This window comes from Sceloporus occidentalis, unplaced genomic scaffold (assembly GCF_023333645.1).
Source record: "Sceloporus occidentalis isolate IW3139 unplaced genomic scaffold, rSceOcc1.0.p SCAF_39, whole genome shotgun sequence".
NCBI classification, from domain to species: Eukaryota; Metazoa; Chordata; class Lepidosauria; order Squamata; family Phrynosomatidae; genus Sceloporus; species Sceloporus occidentalis.
Genome location: NW_028317019.1, coordinates 9,107,057 through 9,131,908, shown reverse-complemented (window position 1 = coordinate 9,131,908; position 24,852 = coordinate 9,107,057). Strand labels below are relative to the sequence as shown.

General features: G+C 43.9%; 1 protein-coding gene across 1 annotated transcript; it reads right to left on the bottom strand.

The window, feature by feature from the left end:
- Nucleotides 1–1,830: 1,830 nt before the first annotated feature.
- LOC149290541 (uncharacterized) lies at nucleotides 1,831–22,439 on the bottom strand. The gene is made up of 2 exons (XM_089489370.1): nucleotides 22,293–22,439; nucleotides 1,831–2,873 (listed from the first exon to the last, which is right to left on the bottom strand). Exons 1-2 carry the CDS (start codon nucleotides 22,437–22,439, stop codon nucleotides 1,971–1,973), a joined length of 1,050 nt encoding a protein of 349 aa, XP_089345496.1. The 3' UTR covers nucleotides 1,831–1,970.
- Between the last annotated feature and the right edge of the window lie 2,413 nt (nucleotides 22,440–24,852).

Here is a 24,852-nt window from a genome sequence, read left to right as displayed (position 1 = left end):
TAAATCTCCGTATCTTAGCCATGGAGTATCTTTGTCCTTTGTTCTATTGTAATAGGCTTCTTGCAATTACACCCAAAATTGATGTCTCATTTTATACCATACTTTAAGCAATGATCTTCTTATAACATGATGGTTAAAAGTATCATTATCTTTTGGTTTTGTATACCACATATATGCATGTATACCAATATTCAGGTTAGCTTTTTCTGTATTCAATAAATTCTTGTTTTCTAATTTGAACCATTCTTCTAACCATTTGAGACAAGTTGCATAATAATACACCTTAAAGTTTGGTAAGTTACATCCCACCTTGAAGCAAAGATCATTTACTAAGGCAACCATAACAGTTTCGACTCCGTATCCCATCCTGAGGCCAGTTTGAAATGGGTCCAGATAATCTGTTTCATCCAAGACCGCTTGGAGATGAAGAGCAACTGCCCTCAAAATTATGCTGGTTAGAAATGGAAGATGGGAGACCGGTCTGTAATTGTTCATCTCCAAGGGATCTAGGGAGGGCTTTTCCATAAAGGGCCGTAGCACCGCTTCTTTTAAGCATGATGGAAAATAGCCCTAACTAAGAGATGCATCTATGATATATCTCAGGTGATATAAAAAGGGCAAGGGTCGGGAGGGCGAGTTCTCCTCTTCACACTTCCAAGGAGCTTGTCCACATCCTCACTACTCAGATTCAAATTGATCCAGTATGATCTTACTCATGGACACCTCACTTACAGCCTCTGCAATAATGCTGATGTCCAATTTGGCTCTTATCTGAGAGATATTATCTGTGAAAGAGCCATTTAAAGTATCATAGTGAGCTGTGGAAGGCTCTAATAATGGGTTCTGGGAGGAAGGTGCCTGAAACAGGTCCCAGATCCAACAACCCCCCCCCCCCCCCGACTTCAGCAGTCCCTTTATGCTTCTCTTCCCTTGGCACTTTCATTCCTTTATTCCTTCCTTCTCCTCTTTTAACATACATCGCTTCAAGGGGGTCCAAGGCCCTTTCAGCGTGATCCCAGAACCATGAGTTTCCCCCAAATGAATGAGGGCTCTCCCCACTTCCCACACTTAAAGCAGCTTCAGGGGCTGAGAGTCTGCATGCGCAGATGCCCCAAAGACCCCTTCTCAGCATGCGCAGGGATCGTAAGGCCTTTGCTGCTGCTGCTGCTTATTCCGCTGGCGGCCTTTGGAAGAAGGGAAGGACTATGGCCTTTTTTCCTTCCTTCCGGAACGGAGCCCAAGCTGCAGAGCTGGACTCAGGAGGGAAAGACTGGGAAGGCTCTCCTTTGTACATATAGCTCTGTCTCTCTGAGTATATATGTGTGTATGTGTGTTTGCTTTTGTTTTTATGGCTGGGAAAGGAGCTGAGGGCTGAGGAGAGAAGAAAGGGTACATTTTGTGCAAATGCAGAATTTCTGTACACCAATGAGTCCAGTGTGTTGAAACAACAAAAACTTTATTGCAAACACATAATCAGAAATTCAGTGTTTAAGTCAGAGCTGCCCTCCCCAAACCAAACATTAAAACCCCAAAACCTAAAACATCACCCTCTTCCAAACCTAGCCCCCCTCCAATTCCCACAGTCTATGTCCCACAGACAACAAGGCCCCTTTTGCCATTCTCACAAACTAGCCCTTTCTGTTAATACCTGTCCCCAACTTTCTTCAGTCAACATCGAACAAATTCCAAATGCCATCATTCGCATAACTGTTCTAACCAGCTGGAGCCAATCCCACCCCTCTGTTTAACTAACCTATTCCACCACCATGATCCCCACTCAAATTTATAAACTAAAGCAATAATCTATACTAATGGAAATTAAAACCTCAACTCCACAAAATATAATTGTAAAATATAAAGAGACATATGGACACACAAACCTAACACACGAAATTACAAGGGCCTTTTTTATCACCACAGGATTTAAAATATATTCTTTAGTATTGCTTATTGACAAATATAATGTCAGTTCATTTCTGGGATTTGTGTGCCTTCTTTCCTGTGTGGACTCTCTGATGTCTCACTAGGCTTGACTTATCAGAAAAACATCTCCCACAATGCTGGCATTTGTATGGCTTCTCTCCTGTGTGGACTCTCTGATGTGCCAATAGGTATGACTTTGAAGAAACACATTTCCCACAACGCTGGCATTTGTAAGGCTTCTCTCCTGTGTGGACTCTCTGATGTGCCAATAGGTTTGACTTTGAAGAAAAACATTTCCCACAACGCTGGCATTTGTAAGGCTTCTCTCCTGTGTGGACTCTCTGATGTGCCAATAGGTTTGTCTTTGAAGAAAAACATGTCCCACAATGCTGGCATATGTTTGGGTTCTCTCCTGTGTGGACTCTCTGATGAGCCAATAGGTATGGCTTTGAAGAAAAACATCTCCCACAATGCTGGCATTTGTATGGCTTCTCTCCTGTGTGGACTCTCTGATGTCTCACTAGTTCTGACTTCCAAAAAAAACATTTTCCACAACGCTGGCATTTGTGTGGCTTCTCTCCTGTGTGGACTCTCTGATGTGCCAATAGGTTTGACTTTGAAGAAAAACATTTCCCACAATGCTGGCATATGTTTGGGTTCTCTCCTGTGTGGACTCTCTGATGTGCCAATAGATATGACTTGGAAGAAAAACATTTCCCACAATGCTGGCATTTGTATGGCTTCTCTCCTGTGTGGACTCTCTGATGTGCCAATAGATATGACTTGGAAGAAAAACATTTCCCACAATGCTGGCATTTGTTTGGGTTCTCTCCTGTGTGGACTCTCTGATGTGCCAATAGATATGACTTGGAAGAAAAACATTTCCCACAATGCTGGCATTTGTATGGCTTCTCTCCTGTGTGGACTCTCTGATGTGCCAATAAGTTTGACTTTGAAGAAAAAAATTTCCCACAATGCTGGCATATGTTTGGGTTCTCTCCTGTGTGGACTCTCTGATGTGCCAATAGATATGACTTGGAAGAAAAACATTTCCCACAATGCTGGCATTTGTTTGGGTTCTCTCCTGTGTGGACTCTCTGATGTCTCACTAGTTCTGACTTCCAAGAAAAACATTTTCCACAACGCTGGCATTTGTATGGCTTCTCTCCTGTGTGGACTCTCTGATGTGCCAATAGGTATGATTTTGAAGAAAAACATTTCCCACAACGCCGGCATTTGTAAGGCTTCTCTCTTGTGTGGACTCTCAGATGCATGACTAGGACTGACATGTAAGCAAAATATTTCCCACAGTGCTGGCATTTATGTGGCTTCTTTCTTGTGTGGACTTTCTTGTGACTGACAAATTCTTCTGTAAAGGAGGACAATGACAGGCAAAACTGAATATCAGTGTTAGGAGAGGAATGTGTTACCCCAAGATTTAGCCCCACGTTCACCCCTCCCTATTTGAGATTAAATTAACAAAGTTGGTGTGAGTGAACTGAGCATGACCCTGTTCTAGATGCCCCCAAATCCATATAATGACTGTATTCTTACTCATAGGAGCTACTAAAGAAGTGATTGAAGGGGAACTGCCATGAGGAAAGAAGTGGAAGGAGATAGTCAGGCAGTTATAAAATATTCCATTAAATGTATATAAAACTATTTCAATTGAAAAGTGGCATCATTTCCTGTGAGACTGCCATAGAGTGTTGAGTCAGAGCACATGGCATGATGCAAGCTAACTGCAGAAGATGCTTCATGCTGTTTGGCACCAGGATATGACTCACAGCCAATACAGTATACAACTCACATGCAGACTGGTGTGGGTTGGAGTTGGGTGTGTAAGAGATTGTGAAATGGATAGAAGTCAGAGAGGAAAGTTGGTAAATATTTGTTTTATATTGCAATTCAAGATAAAGAACTTCTAAGGACTTTGAGCAAATCAACTGTGTGTGAGTAATTTTTAAGTGTGGAAAGTGGTTTGTGCATTGCCAATGCCTATATCTGGAGATTTGCTTCTGTAGTCTGCTATGTTATTGTTGAGCTCTGGGAGTGTCGCCTTCAGACTGTGCTATACACTGGCTTGTGAATCGGATCAGAATTCAGATCCAAGAAGGACCTAAGAGCCAGTGTGACAATCCTGTTTGGCTGAAGTATTTCACCAAGCACCCATTGCATTTATTTCAGTTTAAGACAATTCTTTCCCCACCCAGGAAAAATCCTAAAGCAATTTAAACCTTTTTGAATGCTCGGTTTCTGCCCCCAAGCAACAACTTCAGTATAAATATCAGCCCCAACCGGCTGTTCTTTAGTTTCAGTCCACTTGCAGACAGATAGTCCATTGGTGTACATCTCACTACACTCGCCAGCCCCACTTGCCACAGGACATACTGACTTCTCTCCCCTTTCTGGACCCTCAGCAATTGGAATCAAGATCCATCTAGGCAATGTATTACCATTTGCAAAGCCTCAAAGTATTCGCCACTCCCACCTTTGTTACTCAGTTCTTGTGTGTGTGTGTGTAAACACCTATATGTGTATATGTCTGTGTATGCGTGTATTTTGCTTTTCCCCTAAATAAAACACAAAAACCTATTTGAAATGCATCTGGAGTTCTGTGTGCTTCTGGGCCTGGTATAGTTGGGATGAATCCCGAGGTCACTGTTGCCCCAATCTCTCCTTTGGGCTAAGTATGAAATTCCCCTAAAAGCATAGCTCTTGGGAGTGTCCTCCCCAGACTCCAGCATTTCGAGTGACAAAGGGCCTCTGGAATCAACCACGGAGCTAAGCAAGCTTAGGATGGAAAAGAAACATTAGAGAAAAAGGAGTTTTTGTGTTACTCTTTCCTCTCTTCAGAGACATTGCTTATAATTGCTAAATGGAACCCTTAATATGTATGAAAACAAGGGCCTGATTTCAAGTTCAGTTCTTAAGTTCAGTGCTCTACAAGGGGCTACCTTTGTCCCAAGTTCGGAAGCTTCAATTAGTTCAAAATGCTGCACCAAATTGGTCACCGGAACATCTAGGTCAGACCATATAACACCAGTTCTAAAATCTCTTTGTTGGCTGCCAATTAGCTTCCAGGTGCAATACACAGTGATGGTTATTACTTTTAAAGCTCTACATGGCTTGGGCCCGAGCTTCTTGAGGGAAGGCCTCTCCCTACACAATATGCCCCATACTCTCAGAACATCTGGGAAGACTTTATTAGATTACCCAAAGGTCAGGCTAAGAACAACTTCCCACAGAGCGTACATAGCCATGGCCCCCCAAGTTATGGAACAACTTGCCGGAGGAGATCTGTCTTATCACCACCTTGGATGCTTTCAAGAAAGCACTTAAGACAGATCCCTTCCGGCAGGCTTACCCACCCGACCTCTTGTAAAGAACTTAAGGAAAAATCCCACTTCTGATCGCAATTGTGCATTTTATACAATGTTTTTATTTATCCCGAATTGAGTTTTAAGCAACTTGTTTTTTTACTGTGTGTAAAAAGATGCTATTGTTGTTTTGTGGCTATTTTACAGGTAAATACAAATAAAACCTATTATTATTATCTGAATGGTTGGTGGCTGCCTCCCAATCCCCAAGACCCCTCTCCTTGCCCTTCCCAGAGGTCCCTTCCTCTCCGCACAGAGCCAGGCGATCCTGGCTTTGCTCCTGCCTTCCCCTCCTGGCTCCCACAGGCTTGATCCCCTTCCCTTTCTCCCTCCGTTCTCCAACCTTCCCTCTTGCCCATCTGCACTGCTTTACCATTTAACCCTCAGCATCTCTTTCCTGCCTTTCTGTTTTTCACATTGCCTCCATTGCTCTATCACAGACACACATCCACAGAGTGTGATGCATAAAAGGGACACTTTGAGGTTCATTTCTTGAGAAAGGCAGGGCAATCAATATACAACTAATGCATTAGGAAAGGCAGAAGAAGGAGTCTGGGACCTGGTTTTTGATATTAGTGAGGGTCAAGTGCCAGGGATGAGCATTAAAACAGCCTCTTCAGAGCCAAAAAAGGCTGGAAGAGGGGCTACAAAAGCCAGGAAACTTGATCAGGAATGGCATAAGGACCTTTTGGAGGCAAAAAGCATTAATCTCCATGGCTCCTTCCCACAAAATTCCAGAATTGGCAGTTTAGGATTTGATATTTAGAATCCTTACAAAGTGGAGAACAATAGTGCCTCTCTAAAACTAGAAATTCCAAGATTCCACAGGAAGTTGTTATGACAGTTAAATTACATGTGAAAGGGAACTAGGAATGGTAGTAGAGCACAAGTTGAACATGTGTCAATGGTGTGATGCATCAGCTAAAAAGGCCAATGTGATCCTAGGCTGTATCAATAGGAGTATAGTGTCAAGATCAAGGAAAGTAATAGTGTCACTCTATTCTGTTTTGGTCAGGGCTCACTTGCAATAATCCTGTGTCCAGTTCTGGGCACCACAATTCAAACAGATGTTTAGAAGCTAGAGCATGTCCAGAAGAAAGAAACCAAAATGTTGAACAATCTGGAAACCATGGTCTCTGAGGAATAACTTAGGGAGCTGGATATGTTTAGCTTGGAGAAGAGAAGGTTAAGAGTGGATATGACAGCCCTGTTCAAATATTTGAAGAGATGTCATATTCAGGATGGAGCAAGCTTGCTTTCTGCTACTCCAGAGAAAAAGACATGGAACAATGGATGCAAGTCACAGGGACAAGAGATTCCACTTAAACTTTTGGAGGAACTTCCTGACAGTAAGAGCTCTTCAACAGTGGAATATACTCCCTCAGAGTTTGGTGGAGTCTCTTTCTTTGGAGGTCTTTAAACAGAGGCTGGATGGCCATCTCTCGGGGGTGTTTTGAATGTCTGTTCCTGCATGGCAGAAGATTGAACCGGATGGTCCTTGTGGCCTATTTCAACTCTTTGATTCTATCATTCTAAAGGGGAATCATAGCGCTGTGACAGTAGATTATGAAAGGGCCCTCAGTCTTCACAGGAAGGGCAATGGATTCAAGTTCCTTACCCACAAAGGCCACATTCTCATAATTTTCTATCATAACGGAACTGTACATAAGTTTCTGCTTCTTTGTCAATAGTTTCCATTCCTCCTCGGTGAAATATATTGCCACATCCGCAAAGGTCACCTGCAACAGAAAATAGCCCTCATCCAGAGAGTGACTAAACAAAAGCGGAGGAAAACACATGGTGCATTGCAAATATTATTTCAATACTTCACAATTCAGTCCAGGAAATAAACTTTAAATTCTGCAAGCAAGCAAAAAGCTACAGCATTTGAGATCCAGTTTGTCTTGAATCCTTTCAGTATAATATACAATATAATAAAGAATATAATTTAGGCCATGTCTGAGATATTATTGATTGATTAGGATACTGACTATCCCAACATGTATAGTACATTTAGTCACCAATGAATTATAGTGCATTTAGCCATATCTCACCTAATTTCAGAGGCAAATTTCATTTTTAAAAAACAGTTCTGGGGAGTACTCATGGCTTGAGGGCCACTGGGCCCACCTTCAATTTAGGTCCAGAGATATTCTTCTATAGCCCCCAGCATTTCACAGACGCGGAAAAGAAGACACATGTGGACAAGCAACACCAGAAGGGGATCAAGATGGCCAATGAAGATCACACAAGCGAGGAAGGGTACAGTAGTTTGCTTGTGCATCCGACTCCTGGCAAGGGCTAGACCGTGCCACCTTTTCGCCTCCCTTCTTTTGAGTTGATGGGATGCACACTATTTTGAACTTGTAACACATTTTGCAGCAACTGAATTGACCTGAGGAGAAGGGGGAAAGTGGGAGGAGCAGAGAGAAATAGGACATTTTCAAAGCACCTGAAAAAATGAGGTGACAGAGGATTAACCAGGACTCTTTCTGCCAAACTGGGACAGGATGTTCTCTGCTTGCTTTCATGAGCCGGCCCAGACACAGATGAAATGAATAGTCAGGATGGCAACTTACCAAAGAGCTGTTGTTCCTGGGCAGCCTCATTCTGTTGGAGCCCAACTCCCTCTGCTTGGCCTCTGTGTTGGCCATCAGGTGGGCAGGGGTCCTGGTGGCCCTGCACTTGGTCACTTCCAGCAAGAGAGGCCCCAAAGCCGTATACAAGGAGGCTGAGATGGAGTTCCTGAGAAAAGGGACCAGGGTTAGGATTGGCTTGGCAAGAAACCCTGCAGCACTCAAAGAGACAGAGAACAGCATCCTGCTGGTGACATACGCAGGTGACATATGCCTCCTTTGGGCCGATGCAGAGGTGGACATCCCCTTTCTCCGTCTGCACCAAACAATGCCCCCTGGACCTAGCATAGATACTCCATGCCTTCTTAGAGTGGAAGGGGATCAGGGGATGGGGAATTGGAGAGGGCTCTGGTTATGTACCCGTAGCTAGATGTGAAATGAGTGCTCCATAAATAAATAAATAAATAAATAAATAAATAATCTGCTGAAAACTTCGGAGGCCCCCAGTGCTTTTCCCCAGCATCAGCCACTTTCCCAAGAAGGCTGCATCCACACTATAGAAATAAAGTACTTTGGCACCACTTAAACCTTTCAGTGCTATGGAATCCTGGGATTTTACCTTTGGGCAACTTAGCCTTCGGTGACAAATAGCTGATGTCACAATGAACTACAAATCCCAGGTTTCCATAGGATGGAGCTAGGACAGTTAATGCAGTTTCGAAGTGGATTATTTCTGCAGTGTAGATACAGCGTGAGTCGGTTTTAAAAGGATAGAAAGCACCCAATTCTTCTTTTTACCCTCCTAATAATGGTTTTCCTTTAAAAAATAAGTAATTTGTTTTAGTGCCTAATCCTTATTTTTGTTGTTGTTTGTTTGTATGTTTGTTTGTTTCATTCGTGGCAATATGAGTTATTCTGGTCTGTCTCCTTCCTTCTTCCCTGAAAATCTCTTAATAAGGAAACTGGAGAGACTTTTAAAACCTCCCAAAGGAGCCACTTTTGGCCTTTTTGGGGGACTAGCCTCCTCTTAGGAGCCAAAGCCCAATGTTTGTGAAGAATAAGAATAAGGATTGTATTTAAACTATCCTCCCCATTTCTGATCCCTTTTAAAACCCATGTTCCCCAGAAGGAGCAGAGCTGTGTAATAAGAAAACCCTCTCAGAAAAGAGACACAAAAGACACACAAAGAGACACCCTTCCTCCCTTTTGGCCCAAGGAGCCTGGCCTCCTTCTGACTCTGGAGCCTCAGGAGAGAAAGAGGAGCCTCTGTTCAACTGTGGCCTCAGAGAAGGTTCCGGAACATTATTCCCAACAGTCACAAGAAGCACAAAATGGCCACCTCCACCTTAGCGCTTGGCAGTTGGAGGCCTCAGCACAGCAGTGAAGCCTACCGCTTCCAGGCCTTGTCCCTCTCCTCTCCTCTCCTTCCTGCCTTCCCTCCCTCCTTGTCTTTGTCTCTCTCCTTACTCCTTGTCTGTCTCTCACCCCTTCTCACTCTCTGCTCCTCACTCACTACTACTACTACTACTACTACTCCTTCACTCACTCCTTCCTTGTCTCTATCTCTCTGTCCCCTTCTCACTCTCTGCTCCTCATTCACTCTTCTGCGCACAGAGCTAAATAGAGAGGCAGAAGCTCCTCCCCTTCTTCATTCTGGCCAATGGGGGCAAAGGAGTTGGAAGGCCCTGCCCCCTGCCCCACCCTCACAGGCTCCTCCTGCAGTTAATATGGAAGAAGGCAGGAGGGACTGAGGGACCCTGGAGCCCCAGCCACACGGACACTGGCCAAAGGCACACATTCCCAGAGCCTAAGACCCATGAAATGGCAGCCCTATGCAGGGCAGGACCCTCCCCTCTCTGTCCATGAGGATGCTGGGAGATCCAGTCCCGGGAGTACACTGCAAACCCCATTGGCAAGAGGAAAGGCTAATACTACTCTCTGATGTCTCACTAGGTGTCAGAACCTGTTATTAATATCAGTTATAAGGTTATATCTTTTCAGTTCATGTACATTCACTTGATTTTAAAACCTCCCAAAGGAGCTACTTTTGGCGTCGTTTGGGGGACAACCGTCGTCTTAGTGGCCCTCCTATTAGAGACCCCTCCTCTTTTGACCCAAATCCTTATGAGGCCCAAAACCCCTTTGTTAGGAAGCGAACACCGAATATCTCAGGAAGGCTCTATATCTGTGAGGGTTGGAATCCTCTGATCAATGGCCCACATCCAAACGTATACCAAAAGTAGAAAGTCTATTGTAAGAGCATTGCAGTAGTGATCTGTAACACTTTTTTGCAGAGTCTGAGGCTTCAGAGAAAAATGTACACTTTTAAAATTATTATTATTATTATGATTAACCTTTATTTATAAGGCGCTGTAAATTTACACAGCGTTGTACATACAAAAACGCCCCCTCCTTTCTCCCCCCTGCTAGTTCCCCACCGCACACACACTTAGCCAGGTCCCCATCACAACCCAGCCTCACTCAAGACAGTTGCAACATTGCCAGCTAGTTGTCTAAGACAACACTCCAAAGCAGTTAATAGGGCCCCACTTAGAAACTAACACTAACTTTAATATTCTACCCATATACTCTCCACCCCCAACATCTTAACTAACAGAACAATATAGGTCAGATATCTCAAAACATACATGAAGTGATTATACATGAACTGAATATATACAGCATTATAACTGATCTCAATAACAGGTTCTGACAATATCTCCCAAGGCCCCCTCCCTCCAGGACCCCCTTCCACTCTTCCCTCAGTCTCTCTCTCTCCTCTGAAGGCCTCAAACTGCCAACTGCCAAGAGCTCAGGCAGAGGCAGCCATTTTTTATTCTGGGGGCCATTTTGTGCTGTTTGTGACTATGGAGAATGTTCCAGAACCTTCTCTGAGGCCCCAGTTGAACAGAGGTATCGCTTCTCTCCCTAAGGCTCCAGAGAGAGGAGGAGGCCTGGCTCCTTGGGCCAAAAGGAAGGAAGTGTGTCTCTTTGTGTGTCTAGTCCTCTCCTTTCTTGGGAGACTCTGTGGGGCCATGAGATTTTTTTTTTTTTTTGGGGGGGGGGAATCCCAGAGAATCAAAGGGACACTGTGACCATGGAACCTCAGAGTATGATCAAGATTACAAGGTTATTTCTGAGGAAGGAGAGGCAAACTAGGAGAGGCTGCAGCTGTTTGCTTTTGCCTGAGCCTCTGGGAAGAACCCCTCTTCTCCTTTCTCCTTGGCTGTCTTCATGGAGGGCAGACTCCTTTTGCCCTTTGGACTCAGTCTGCAGCAATGGCAGTGAGCTGAAGAGAAGGGGAGAAATGGCAGCAGGAGGAGGAAACTGTGGCCTTTGAAGAGCAGCTGAAAAGGTGGGAGGGCAGAGGATGAACCAGGGGAGGGTCCCTGCCAAAGTGGGAGAGTTGGAGGGTATGCAGAAGGAGCTGGGCCTGTAAATGGAGGAGGAGAAGGGGGCTTATAAAATGACCTCCATGGATGAGGAAGCTGGGCCAAGTCCATGGCATACAATGGCCCATTGAAACCATGTCCATGTTGTAGGAGCCAGTATGGCCTAGTGGTTTGAGCATAGTGGAACTACGACTCTGGAGTACAGATTTAGAATCCTAGCTCTGCCATGGAAGCCCATTGGGGGACTTTGGGCAAGTCACACTCTCTCAGCCTCAGGGAAAGGCAATGGGAAAACTATTCTGGAGACATTTGCCAAGGAAACCCTGTGATAGGTCTGCCTTAGAGTCACCATAAATTCAAAACGACTTGGAGACACACAATAACAACAAGAAAAGCAACGTCTATTATATAAAATGGCAAAAACAAGAGTTGCCCTTGGAATTTACATTGTTTTTCTATGTTTTCAAGCTTTGGATGGTTCAATCCATGGGTAAAGAAATCTGTAGATAGAGAGGTCCATCATCATCCTCATCATCATCATCATGAAAAAATAGAGGGTCTTCTTTATCAGATTTTTATCAGGAGGGCGACTAAAATGGTGAAGGGTCTGGAAACCATGAAACCCTATGAGGAAGGCCTTACGGAGCTTGGGATGTTTAGCCTGGGGAAGAGAAAGTTAAGAGGTGACATGATAGCCCTGTTTAAATACTTGAAGGGATGTCATATTGAGGAGGGAGCAAGCTTGTTTTCTGCTGCTCCAGAGACTAGGACCCAGAGCAATGGATGAATGCAAAGGAAAAGAGATTCCAGTTCAACATTAGGAGGGACTTCCTGACAGTAAGGGCTGTTCGACAGTGGAACCAACTCCCTCAGAGATTTTGATGGAGTCTTCCTCCTTGGAGGTCTTCAAGCAGAGGTTGGATGGCCATCTGTCAGGGATGCTTTGATTGAAAGTTCCTGCATGGCAGAATGGGGTTGGACTGGATGGCCCTTGCGGTCTCTTCCAACTCTACAATTCTGTGATCAAAAGTGTTAAAAATCAAACAGGAGAAAGGCATTACTGTTGTGCATTTTGGATGTTATTGTTTACAGTGTGGCCAAAACACCTTCTCCTGGATATGCTTTCTAGATTCCAGGATACTACATTTTTTTAAACTTTGGTGCTAAAAGGAAAAAAACCATATAGGACCAACAACAATAACACAGATACAATTAAGAGACCTGACAAAATACAAATATTCACAAGCAACAAAATTTGTGAAACATACTAAGGCAGGGTACAGGCCACCAGAAAGAGGTGCGTCCCTGGCCCTACTCTTTTCTCCGCAGAAGCGCCGCAACAAACAAATTGAGCAGTGCTGTTGCGGAGCAAAAAAGGAGCGCGCGGAACTGGCTCCTTTTTGCGCTGCACTTCTGCCGCCCCAAAGCGCCAGCGATGGCGAGGGTACATTGCAGTTGCGCCTCCCTGTTTGGAGGTGGCACATCTGCAATGTCACCATTATGCGCCACGTATGGTGGGTGTGCTGCAGCTGCGGCGCCCTCATCACTTGCGAGGGTTGCCAGCTGTGTGGGCACTCCGCCTACCAGGCAACCCTCCCACATGACCAGGGTGCCTCAAAGGCTTCTAAAGGCTTCTAAAAACAGATCAAAGCGGCTAACAGTAAAAGCACTGGTAAAACACAATAACAACTTGTCATTGTTGGGTCCCAAACCCTCCCAATTCCTCCCATCCACAATAAAATATAATTAAATTCTTAAACAATTATTAAAACAATTATTAAAAATAGGGCAGAAGCAGTTAGAGCAGTTGCTGAGCAATTCAATTAATAAGAGATTGCTGGAATGCTAATCTGGAAAGAGATATGTCTTGATGAGCTTTTTTAAAGCCTTAAAGACTGGTGACATATCGGATCTCTTCTGGAGGCTGTTCCATAACTTGGGAGAAGGTCCTTTGTGTAACTGCAGAGAGCCTTGTTATTGCTGGCTGCAGTAAGTTTTTACTAGAGGACCTCAAAGTGTAGGGCAGATTGTATGGGAGAAGGTGATCCCGTAAGTAAGCTGGACCCAAGCCATGGAGGGCTTTAAAGGTTATAACCAAGACCTTGTACTGTCCCAGGAAATTAATGAGCAGCCATTATAGGTCTGATATGGACACCTCTAGATATTCCAGTGACCACTCTGGCTGCCATATTTTGGATTTGTTGAAGTTTCCGTACTAAGTGCAAGGGTAGCCCTATGTAGAGCTCATTGCGGAAGTCAAAGCATGAGGTTATCAGCGCATGCATCATAGTTTTCATGTCCTCAGGTTCCAGGAAGAGACGCATTTGGCGTATCAACCAAAGCTGATAACAGGCACTCCTTGTTTTTGCGTCTATCTGAGCTGACATCTGGAGTGACAGATTCAGGAGCACCCCCAAACACAGTCCTTTAGGGGAAGTGCAACCGCTTCCAGGACCAGTTGGCAAACCTCCATACCTGGATTAGGACCTCCAACAATCAGCACCTCCATTTTACCTGGATTCAGTTTCAGTCTGTTTTTCCTCATCCAGCCCATTACTGCCCCAAGACATTCATTCAGAGGGGAGATGCCAAAAGCCTAGGCGACTCCTGCAGCAGCTCAGAGGCCAGTTGTGTCAGCTTGGCTAGGGAGTCTGTTAAGGAACGGGGAGGACAGGAAACCAACAGATTCCCCAGACTTTCTCTAGTCTTTAAGCTGAGGTAAATACATTCAATGTGGTCCATCATACGGATAGGTATCCTGCTCAAGGCAAGATTGTCTTTATGGACAAAAGGCACTCCCCTTACCTGCTCACTGACAGAGAATCCGGATGGTAAGGCCCGAACCCAGGTGGCTATCTTCACCCAGCCAGGTCTCTATGAAACAAGCCAGGTCAGCCTCTTCATCCAGGACTATGGACTATCTGCGTTGTATTTTTGACTGACCTGGCATGACACAAGAGCAGGGGAGGGTTCTCTGGTTGGTTTGGTATGTTCTCCAGCCCTTTTGGGATAGCAAGGTGAATGGAAGAGGAGATAGATATCTGTCAGGGTCCTAATTGCAGCCCGTCTTGCAACACAAAAGGCAGTACTTTGAAAAAGGAACAGCTTTTATTGAAGAAGAAGAAGATACATGTAATAGAAGTGACATTTTTGTCAGGAATGAAAGAAAGTATAAATATATCCCTTTTACAACCATATGAATCCACCCCACTCCGTTTACCAATAAAGCTAATTAATTGGATAGCCCTTTCCCGCACAGCGTTCTCCCGCCCTTTTCTGCGCAGTGTCCTCCCATCCAGGATTCTGGCAGCTTTCCTAAAAGCAATGAAGCTCTCATGTGCCTTTTCTCAACCACTGCACCTGTGGCCTTGGACCACAGAACTCAGCCACACAACAGTTTAATTAACATTATGGCTTTACAATATATATAGTTATCTATAATATAAAACCCTATCAATCTCCACATAATATGAGACCGTATGAAAATATAATAAGCATAAACCCATAGCAACATAATGCAATATAAAAATATCCCTGGTGGCGCAGTGGTTAAATGCCTGTACTGCAGCCATTCACTCAAAACCACAAGGTTGCGAGTTCAAGACCAGCAAAAGGGCCCAAGCTCAACTCAGGCTTGCATCCTTCCAAGGTCGCTAAAGTGAGTACCCAGACTGTTGGGGGCTAGTTAGCTTACTTGCAAATTAGCTTACTTGCTGTTCACCGCTATGATCTCTGGAATAGCGGTATATAAATAAAATAAATTATTATTATTATTATTATTATATAAAAATACCAATAACTCTCTATGTTCCCCCTCCTTTTCCAGAGACCAGCCTTTTAAACTCAAGCCTCTGTTAGAAGGGTGATTCCCACACAATCCAATCCTAGCAAAGAAGCACATTCTTTTTTTTATCAAAAACATAGAACCAAATACATTATACAATAATAACACATAAAATATACATTTACCTAGACAATATATACCCCACTCAACCTCATCATTAAACATTTAACACTAATAAAAAACCACTTAACATATACTGTACCTTCCAGCTGTCTGAATCCCTATACAGTCTATCAATTTTACATTGCCTTTATCTTACATGTTATTCAGATGTTTCCTTCACAAAGTGCACAATTAGTTCAATCCCATTTCAACAATGAATTTCTTATTGTATTGTTTTTGAACAGTCTTTTACCCTGTAATTTACCTTAAGTGAGTAAATCTATATGAACATATTACTAGTAAATGTGAACAGCATACACTCAATTTAATACTCAAGTGTTTTCTTCACAGAGTACACAAATTGTTTGATCAATTTTTTCGGAGTGGATTTTCTATCATTTTAGCCTGTTTTTTTCCCTTGGTTTTTTTCCTTCCTCCTCCTCTCTCCCTCCTCCTTTTACCCTATAAAATTACTTCATATAAGGAGAATTGTGTAGGCGAACTTCAACTTAGTTATAAAGAGCATACCCTCAATTTCCTTGCTCTGTATTCATTTATAAATTGGAAACCTAAATTCACATTGAGTTCTGATTTCTGAAACTATCAAATTACTATTTCTCACTGCTTACTGAATGTCATATTACGTAATTATCTCAAAACCACAATATTTCCCCATTTTCCTTCTATAAATTTGTAAAAAGGTTCCCATTCTTTTTTGATAGATTCTTCATTTTTCCCCCTCATCCAACAGGTCATCTTATCCATTTCTGCCATTTCGAATACTTTCATTAACCACTTTTCCATGGATGGGGTCTGGTCAGATTTCCAAAATGTAGCATATGAAATTCTGGCACATGTAAGAAGATAGAAGATTAATTTACCATGTTGTTTCTGCAATTCTGAATCAACCATACCTAGCAAGTATGTTTCAGGAAGAAAAGAGATTTGAACATTTAGTTCTCTAGTTATAATATTATGCACCTTTAGCCAATATTGTTTTGCCGCAGTGCATGTCCACCACACATGGTAGTAAGACCCTATTACTTTCAGACACTTCCAACACTCTGGTTTGCTGCCTTTAAACATCAAGGAGATTCTTTGTGGAGAGAGATGCCATCTATATGTCATTTTATATATGTTCTCCTTTAAATTCTGATTACTGGTATACTTAAGATCTTTGGTCCAAATGTTCTCCCATTTTTATATGCTAATTTGTGACCCACATTCTGTGCCCATAGGATCATGCTACGTCTAATTACCTCTTCCTCCGTATCCCAGCTCAAAATCATTTTATCATTCTTCTTTCCTTTCCCCATTATCTCTTCCCATTCAGTTCTCTTGTTACATATGCCTGGCTGTAATTTATCAATTTTCCATCTTTCTTTCAATTGCATGTACAAATACCAATGACATGCAATGCCCGAACTTTGTAACTCTTCCACTGTTTTGAATTCTGTCAGATTCTGTGTTACATTAATTAAATCTGCGTATCTTAGCCATTTTTTTCTTTGGTATACCTTCCCTCCCAAAAAAGGCTTCGTGTGGAGAACAACTGTGAATAATTTGATTACACAGTCTCGGTTTTAATTTATCCCACACCTTCAGCATTGATCCAATTATAATATGATTTTTACATTCTCTGTGGATTTTATCTTTATTATAAAATAGATAGCCGTGAAGCCCAAATCTTAGTCCGTCTCCTTCTAAATTCAGTATATACTCATTTTCTAACAGAATCCAATCTATTAACCACAATAATGTAGATGCAAAATAACAGATTTTCAAGTTTGGGAGCCCCAGGCTCCCTCTACCTTTCTCATCACACATTATTTTCTTTCCAATTCTGGCCTTCTTTTTGTTCCAGACAAATTTCATTATATCATTTTGCCACATATCCAAAGGTTTAAAGGAATGCAAAACCAGAATAGTCTGAAACATAAACAAAATTTTAGGAAGCACATTCATCTGAATGACTGCTATCTTCCCCAAAAGAAATAGCTGAATATTCCCCCATTTAACAAGGTCTTGTTTAATGTTCCTCCACGTTTCCTCATAGTTGTTATGGAATAAGTCTGTGTTCCTGTTAGTTATAGTTATTCCCAGATATTTCACTTTTTTTCCTATTCTGAATCCCGAAAGTTCTTCCAAATTCTTAATAGCCGCATCGTCCATATTTTTCGTCAGCATATTGGTTTTGTCCTTGTTCACCTTAAGCCCAGAAGCTTTTTCAAATTCTTGTACTAGGTTGATTAAAGCTTGAATACTGTTACAGGGGTTTTCCAGGATATAAACCACGTCGTCGGCGAATAACCTCATTTTAAATTCAGTTTTCTTAATTTTTAAGCCTTGAATTTGTTCTTCCAACCTAACTCTATTGTTTAACATTTCTAATACAAAGATGAATAACAATGGGGATAGGGGACAACCTTGTCTCATTCCCCGTTTTATTTCAAATTCTTCAGATTTACTGTTATTTATTATTAAATTCACCTTTTGTTTCTTATATATTTCCTGGATCCATTTCTGGAATTGTGCCCCAACCTCCAGTTTTTCCAACATTGTAAATAGCGTTGTCCAGCTGATGTTAACATTCTTTAGCATGATCTCTCTACCTCTTTCTAGTATCTTCTATTAAAGCACATATTAAAACATATTATTTTAACCCAGAATAAATCCAATCTATCTTAATTCTACTCTAAACCTAAACCAATAACCTTTATGGCTTGAATCCCTAAATGAATAAATGCATGAATAAAGGGATTCATGACATATTGTCACTTTAGGCTGGTGCTCCTTGCCTGCCGCAATGAGATGGGACCATTGTGAATTTAGGCTAATGCTGCTTGCCTGAAGGTTTGAGATGTGACCATTGGAACCTGAGGCTGATGCTGCTTGCCTGAAACACTGAGACTGACCCATTGTGATCTCAGCCTCAAGTTCTTTGCCTAAAGAATTGAGACGGTCCTATTGTGACTTCAAGGTGGTGCTCTTTACCTACAGGATTAAGACTGGCCCATTACAACTTCAGGCTGATGTTAGTTACCTGAAGGATTGAGATGGGAGAATTGTCACTTCAGACTGGTGCTCCATGCCTGAAGGATTGAGAAAGGTCCATTGCATGTCAGAACTAGTGTATAAGGGTTCTGTCATAAAGGGTAAACATATTAGGGTTTGGTTATTAAAGTAGGAGTTATAGTTGTAATTCATAGTAGGCAGTGTGGAGTGATGGGTTATAGAAAGTACGTAATGGAAAATGATAGAAGGACAGATGGAGTGGCTTTTAGATGAAGGAGGGTGTTTGGAGAAGGGGATGGGGTTGCAGCTGTAGACTGGTTATCAAGGAGGAGTGAAGCAGGTTTGGGAACACCGCTCTTCAAGGTGAGGCTGTCTGGGAGAAGAGAAGGGAAGTATAGACAACCTTGGTATCTATGCAACCTCCGCTTGTGTTGCTTTAGCTTGGGAATTGGGGGCTGGCTTAGGGAGGGGTTGAGTGGGTTAAGAAGGGAGCAAGTTCCTTTGGACTTCAGACTTTGCAAAAAGGTGTTAATGGATGTTTCTGCCTGGATTCATCAATAAAGCTTCTTTTGTTTCAAATGTGTTTTATTTTTTGAGCACAGAACTGACTCCAGATCTCACTGTTTGCAAAGTCTCACAGTTTTAGCTCCAATGGAGACCCAGGAACAAGAAGAGTTCTTGGGGAACCAGGTGGTTCTGGAGAGTCCGGTGGTGGAGGAGCAGGTGCCTTCTTCAGAGGAACTAGGGCCAAGCCCAAGACTGGGAAACCTCCTGAAGCTCACATCATCCAGGCCACCACTGGAGGATTTAGGTTTCTAGCCCCAGAGTGGGGAAAGGAAGGCCGTCGGGGGGCAGAGTGACAGCCTGGGACCTGGCAGTGGGGGAGTCCCTTCATAGCTGCCCCAGCACAGAAGAACCCCAGGAAGACGTTTATCGAATGGAAGAAGACATAAAGGAATTAAAGGACCTTATGCAGTGGATGGTGCCCAAGTTAAAGATGCGGAGGAGGAAGATGTCAGAGGTGAACCAAGGGCAGCTGATGCTCCTTGCCTGAAGCAATGAGACTGTCCCATTGTGATATTTGGTTTCCAAACTCTTCACCATTTTAGTTGCCCTCCTTTGGACATGCTCCAGTTTCTCAATGTTCTTTTTGAATTGTGGTGCCCATAATATTCCCGGTGACCAAAGCAGATTAGAGTGGCACTATTACTTCCCTTGATCTAGACACTATACTTCTATTGATGCAGCCTAAAATCGCATTGGCCTTGTTAGCTGCCGCAGCGCACTCTTAACACATGTTCAACTTGTGGTCTACCTTGGACTCCCAGATCACTTTCACACGTACTTTCATTCATCCAGGTGTCCACATCCTATATCTCTGCCTTTCAATTTTCTGCCCTTAATGCAGTACCTTACATATCTCCATAAGGAATTTCATTTTGTTCGCTATGGCCCAGCTTTCTAGTCTATTCAGGTCATATTGAATTTTGATCCTGTTCTCTAGCGTATTAGCTACTCCTCCTAATTTAGTGTCATCTGCAAATTTAATAAGTATGTCCCAAATTCTGTCAACCAAATCATTGATAAAGATGGTGAATAGCGCTCAGCCCAGGACAGAACCCCACTGGACACCCCACTGGTCACTTCTCTCCAGGATGAAAAGGAGTCATTGTTGAGCACCCTTTCGGTTTGGCCAGTCAACCAATTGCAAATCCATGTAACAGTTTCCTTTTCTAGCTTGTTTCATGTTTTTGTGTTATATACTGTTTAATTTGGTTAACTGCTATTAGTGAATTATCAAGAGTGGCCACCAGATGGCGCTCCAGGATAGAAGTTGGTAAGAAGCCAAAGAGCCTGCAGTGCCCTGAGTATCCACAAGAGGGCGGCGTTGTTTTAGGAATGTTCTTTATTGATAAAATCGTTCTATAGGGACTAATGTGATTTTCCCATTGGCTCCCATTCCTGAGGGGGCATGTCCTCCTTCCCTTTAACTGGACCTTCCTCCGCTCCCATTGGCTGCCTATTCCCCCCCTCGGTTGCCCTGAAAGCAAAAGGGCCACCAGAAGGAAATGGGGGGGGGGTTGCAGCGCTGCATCGTGGGAAATTTGCAACCAGGGGGGTTTGCGGTGGTGAAACAGAGCAGAAACAAATCTGTATTCCACACCAGAACAATTCGGAGTGGAATCGGGAGCGATTTCTGTGCATTCGCTTGTTACCGATTTCACCAAAATGAGGGGTCACTTTGGAATCACTGCAATAGCCCCACAGAAGGAGCCCCCATAGAAAGGAATCACCTGTGATAACACAAAACGTTGTCGTGTGAATTTGCATCATTGGACCCGCAGTGGCTTTGGATCTGAGCTGCAAAGAGCTGCAAAAACCACTGTGTGATAAACACAGTCTTTCAGATTTCACAAGGCTCTGTGGTTTTGGGAACAAGAAACTGATTATCATAATTCTTGTTGATAATAATAATAATAATAATAATATGCCATTCTCCCTCATAAAGGGACACAACTGGAATTACAAGTTTAAGACAATAAACTCTCTTTTCCTGTCGTTTGCACCCATTGCTCCGTCTCCCGGTCTCCTCTGCTGGGAGGAGGGAGAGCGTGGAATTCTGGGAAAAGCTGGCGGTTGGCTTGGAGCCTGAATAGGGTTCTAGAAGGCTGGTGGCTTTGACCGTTGGTTGCTTAGGAAGAAGTAGGGCACCTTCAGGGTTTCCTTGGCAGGAAAGGGAAGGTGGGGGCCTTGAGATGGCGAAGGGGGACCCCCAAATTTGGTTCCTCTGTGAGACGGATGGCTGAAGGGAAGAGCCCCCATTTTGGAGCCAAGGATGGGGGTCTGGAGGGTCTTCTGTAGGGAGGCAGCTTTGGGGGCTTGAAGCAAGGAAGCCCCCCTCCTCCTCCCCTCTTCTCCGGCTGCCAGGCCTCCTCTCCTCTCTTGGGAGTCTCTGTGGGGCCCTGAGATTTTGGAGAGGGATCCAAGAGAATCAAAGGGAGGCTGGGACCAAACAACCTCAGAATATGATCAAGACTGCCAGGTTCTTTCTGAGGAAGGAGAGGCAAACTAGGAGAGGCTGCAGCTGTTTGCTTTTGCCTGAGCCTCTGGGAAGGGCCCCTCTTCTCCTTTCTCCTTGGCTGTCTTCATGGAGGGCAGACTCCTTTTGCCCTTTGGACTCAGTTTGCAGCAATGGCAGTGAGCTCAAGAGAAGGGGAGAAATGGCAGCAGGAGGAGGAAACTGTGGCCTTTGAAGAGCAGCTGAAAAGGTAGGAGGGCAGAGGATGAACCAGGGGAGGGTCCCTGCCAAACTGGGAGAGTTGGAAGGCATGCAGCAGGAGCTGGGCCTGGAAATGGAGGAGGAGAAGGGGGCTTATAAAATGACCTCCATGGATGAGGAAGCTGGGCCAAGTCCATGACATACAATGGCCCAGTGAAACGATGTCCATTTTGTAGGAGCCAGTGTGGCCTAGTGGTTTGAGCATAGTGGAACTACGACTCTGGAGATCAGGGTTTGAATCCCAACTACATCATAGAAACTCTCTGGGTCACACTCTCTCAGCCTTAGGGGAAGGCAATGGGAAACATTAAATATAGACATTTAAATATTGCAGTTGCTATGGTTGTTGTTATTGGGTTGTTGTTGTTGTTATTGCTGTCTATCTATACAGTATGATTTTATGTAGATTATTGCAAGAAAAAAACAGACCCATTAAAATCAGACACATGATTTACTCCTATTGACCTCTTTGGGAGTGAGGAAGTCTGGGGCCAACCCTAGGACTCCAATCCTAGCCCCATTTTCTGGAAATTAAGGAGATGTACAGGCTGCCCCTTTTAGCGCCAGATCAGGGCCATGGCAAACACACTGCTTTTTGCAGCTCCTTTTTGCACTATGATAAGGCTACGCTGTGGCCCTGATGTGGCCTTTCTGTTTTGCAAAAAGGAGCTCCTTTCTGCGCCAGGGGAAAATGCCATATCCACCAATGGTGTGGCTTTTCTGCACTCCTTTGGCACTGCGTCATCTGAATGTAGCACCAGAGGAATGCTGGGACGTCACCTGCGATGTGGTGCAATGTGCAGGATCACACCGGCATGCGGGAAGAGCCAGGGAGTGCGCTGTGTAGACGCCATCTTTGCCCTCATGCCGGCTAAGGATGCTGGTCTCTACGCCCCGAAAGGCCCAGTGAACTGTCTCTTGCAGCATTCGGAAGATTGTCTCTCTGAGGGTTTGGAGGCAAGACTAATAATAATAATAATAATAATAATAATAATAATAATTTAATCAATAATTTATATCCTGCTTTCCAACAGATTTATTTTGAATTTTAGGGAAGGTTCAGGTTTGATTTGCCCTTAATGCTGTTGAATTGTATTTTCGGTGGTCCATGAAAGATTGCATAAATGTGTGCACATAAAAACACTTTGTATTTTCTGCAGGTGTGGAAAGAACCAAGATGGCTTCCAAAGGAAGGGAGAGAAGAGAAAGGACCCTCAATTCCTCCTTTGTGGAAGAAACTGGAGGAAAGAAGACCTCCGGACAGTTAGTGTCCAGACCTCCTTTTTTGACTCTGGAGCCTCAGGAGAAGAAAGAGATACTGAAGGTTCTGGAACATTATTCCCCACAGTCACAAGCAGCACAAAATGGCTGCTGGGACACAAAATAGTCGAGGGATGGTGGGAGGGATACGTTTTCCAGCCAATCAGGGCAAGGGATGGTGGGAGGGACTGGGACTCCAACCAATCAGGGCAAGGGATGGTGGGAGGGACTGGGACTCCAACCAATCAGGGCCAGGGATGATGGGAGGGACTGGGACTCCAACCAATCAGGGCAAGGGATGGTGGGAGGGACTGGGACTCCAACCAATCAGGGCAAGGGATGGTGGGAGGGACTGGGACTCCAACCAATCAGGGCAAGGGATGGTGGGAGGGACTGGGACTCCAACCAATCAGGGCAAGGGATGGTGGGAGGGACTGGGACTCCAACCAATCAGGGCAAGGGATGGTGGGAGGGACTGGGACTCCAACCAATAAGGGCCAGGGATGGTGGGAGGGACTGGGACTCCAACCAATCAGGGCAAGGGATGGTGGGAGGGACTGGGACTCCAACCAATCAGGGCAAGGGATGGTGGGAGGGACTGGGACTCGAACCAATCAGGGCAAGGGATGGTGGGAGGGACTGGGACTCCAACCAATCAGGGCAAGGGATGGTGGGAGGGACTGGGACTCCAGCCAATCAGGGCCAGGGATGGTGGAGGGAGGGGGGTTCCAGCCAATGGCAGCCACTCAGAGTGTCCTCAGGAGGAAATCATGTGTAAAATACATATCATAAAAACATCACAAAGTATAAAAATTCCAGTTACAGTCATCGCAGGACAGTTATGCTGTTATGACCGGAACTAAACATATATACATATATCATTATATATACATGCTGATGTTGACCAGAATGTGGGGGGTGTATACATGCGCAGGTGCATCCATGTGCATGCATATCTACACACATATTTCTCCATGCATTTGCTTATGTTTAAATTGTATGCAAGTAGAAGAGTATATATAAATGTGTATATATACACACACACACACACACACACACACACATTTGTGTACACATGCAGACGTTCAGACAGATATCTATGGGTATGTAGAGATGCCTCCACATATATACATATATGTATATACACAAACACACATCCATCTGTTGTTGTCCATTGTTCTGGTCCGTTGTTCCAGGTGATGCTGGAGAAGAGCCCTGCCTCCAGCGGAACCAGAGGCTGCAGGCGATCAGGAGAGGGACTCCTTGCCCAATGCATCGCTCACCTGGAGGTCCAGCACCAGGAAGGTCAGTCCCCCCACCTTCACAAAGGCCCCATTCCCACTCGTTCATTTGCCCTGGATAGAACTGGGCAGATCCAGGTGCCTCATATTGAATCTCCCCAGAAACAAGTTCCTACTACCCTTTGCCTCAATCGGCAGCAGGGAAGAGCCGGTTGTTTCCAAAAAGAAAGGGTCAATAGTCCGCTTTCATAAAAACCGCGCTAAGAGGGAATTGCCCTGGATCTCTTGTGCAAGCCCCTGATCAAGTTGTGTTAAAATTGGTGTGAGTGTGAACTTCTTTTAAATCGGTTTGGGAACCGGGGTAAAATGTAGTCTGAATGGCCCCTACAATTAAGGGTGAAGGGAGCAAGAAACAACAAGCAAAGTCTAAACACTTCCTTTGACCATTGCAGCATTAGAGCGTGCCGTCACCCTCGAACTGTCAATGGCTCACCAGCAGCAAGGCTAGGAGAGCACAGAATGTGGCTATACAACTCGGTGTGTGGCGCTCCCCACAACAATGATGTGTGTCTTTTTTATTTTCAAAAATGTTTATTACACTGAGATATTCCCATGATAGTATTTAAATGACCAAATATCGACCAAATATTAACTATTAATTTAACGGAATTTTATCACCCTTTTCTTCAAATGTTTAAAACAACGCCATTCCATTTCTAAATCTTCTTTTGGTTTCCCTCTTAATAAGGCAGATACTATATCCATATTTCTAGCTTCATGTATCTTAATCAACCAATGTTTGACAGAAGGATTAACTGTAGATTTCCAAACTTGAGCAA

Coding starts and splice junctions, on each gene's coding strand:
- LOC149290541 (XM_089489370.1), bottom strand. CDS start 22,439: ATGCTGCAAGAGACAGTTCACTGGGCCTTTCGGGGCGTAGAGACCAGC. Junction 2,874..22,292: donor CACATTGCACCACATCGCAG/GTGACGTCCCAG, acceptor TTTTCTTCAAAG/TCAAACTTATTGGCACATCA.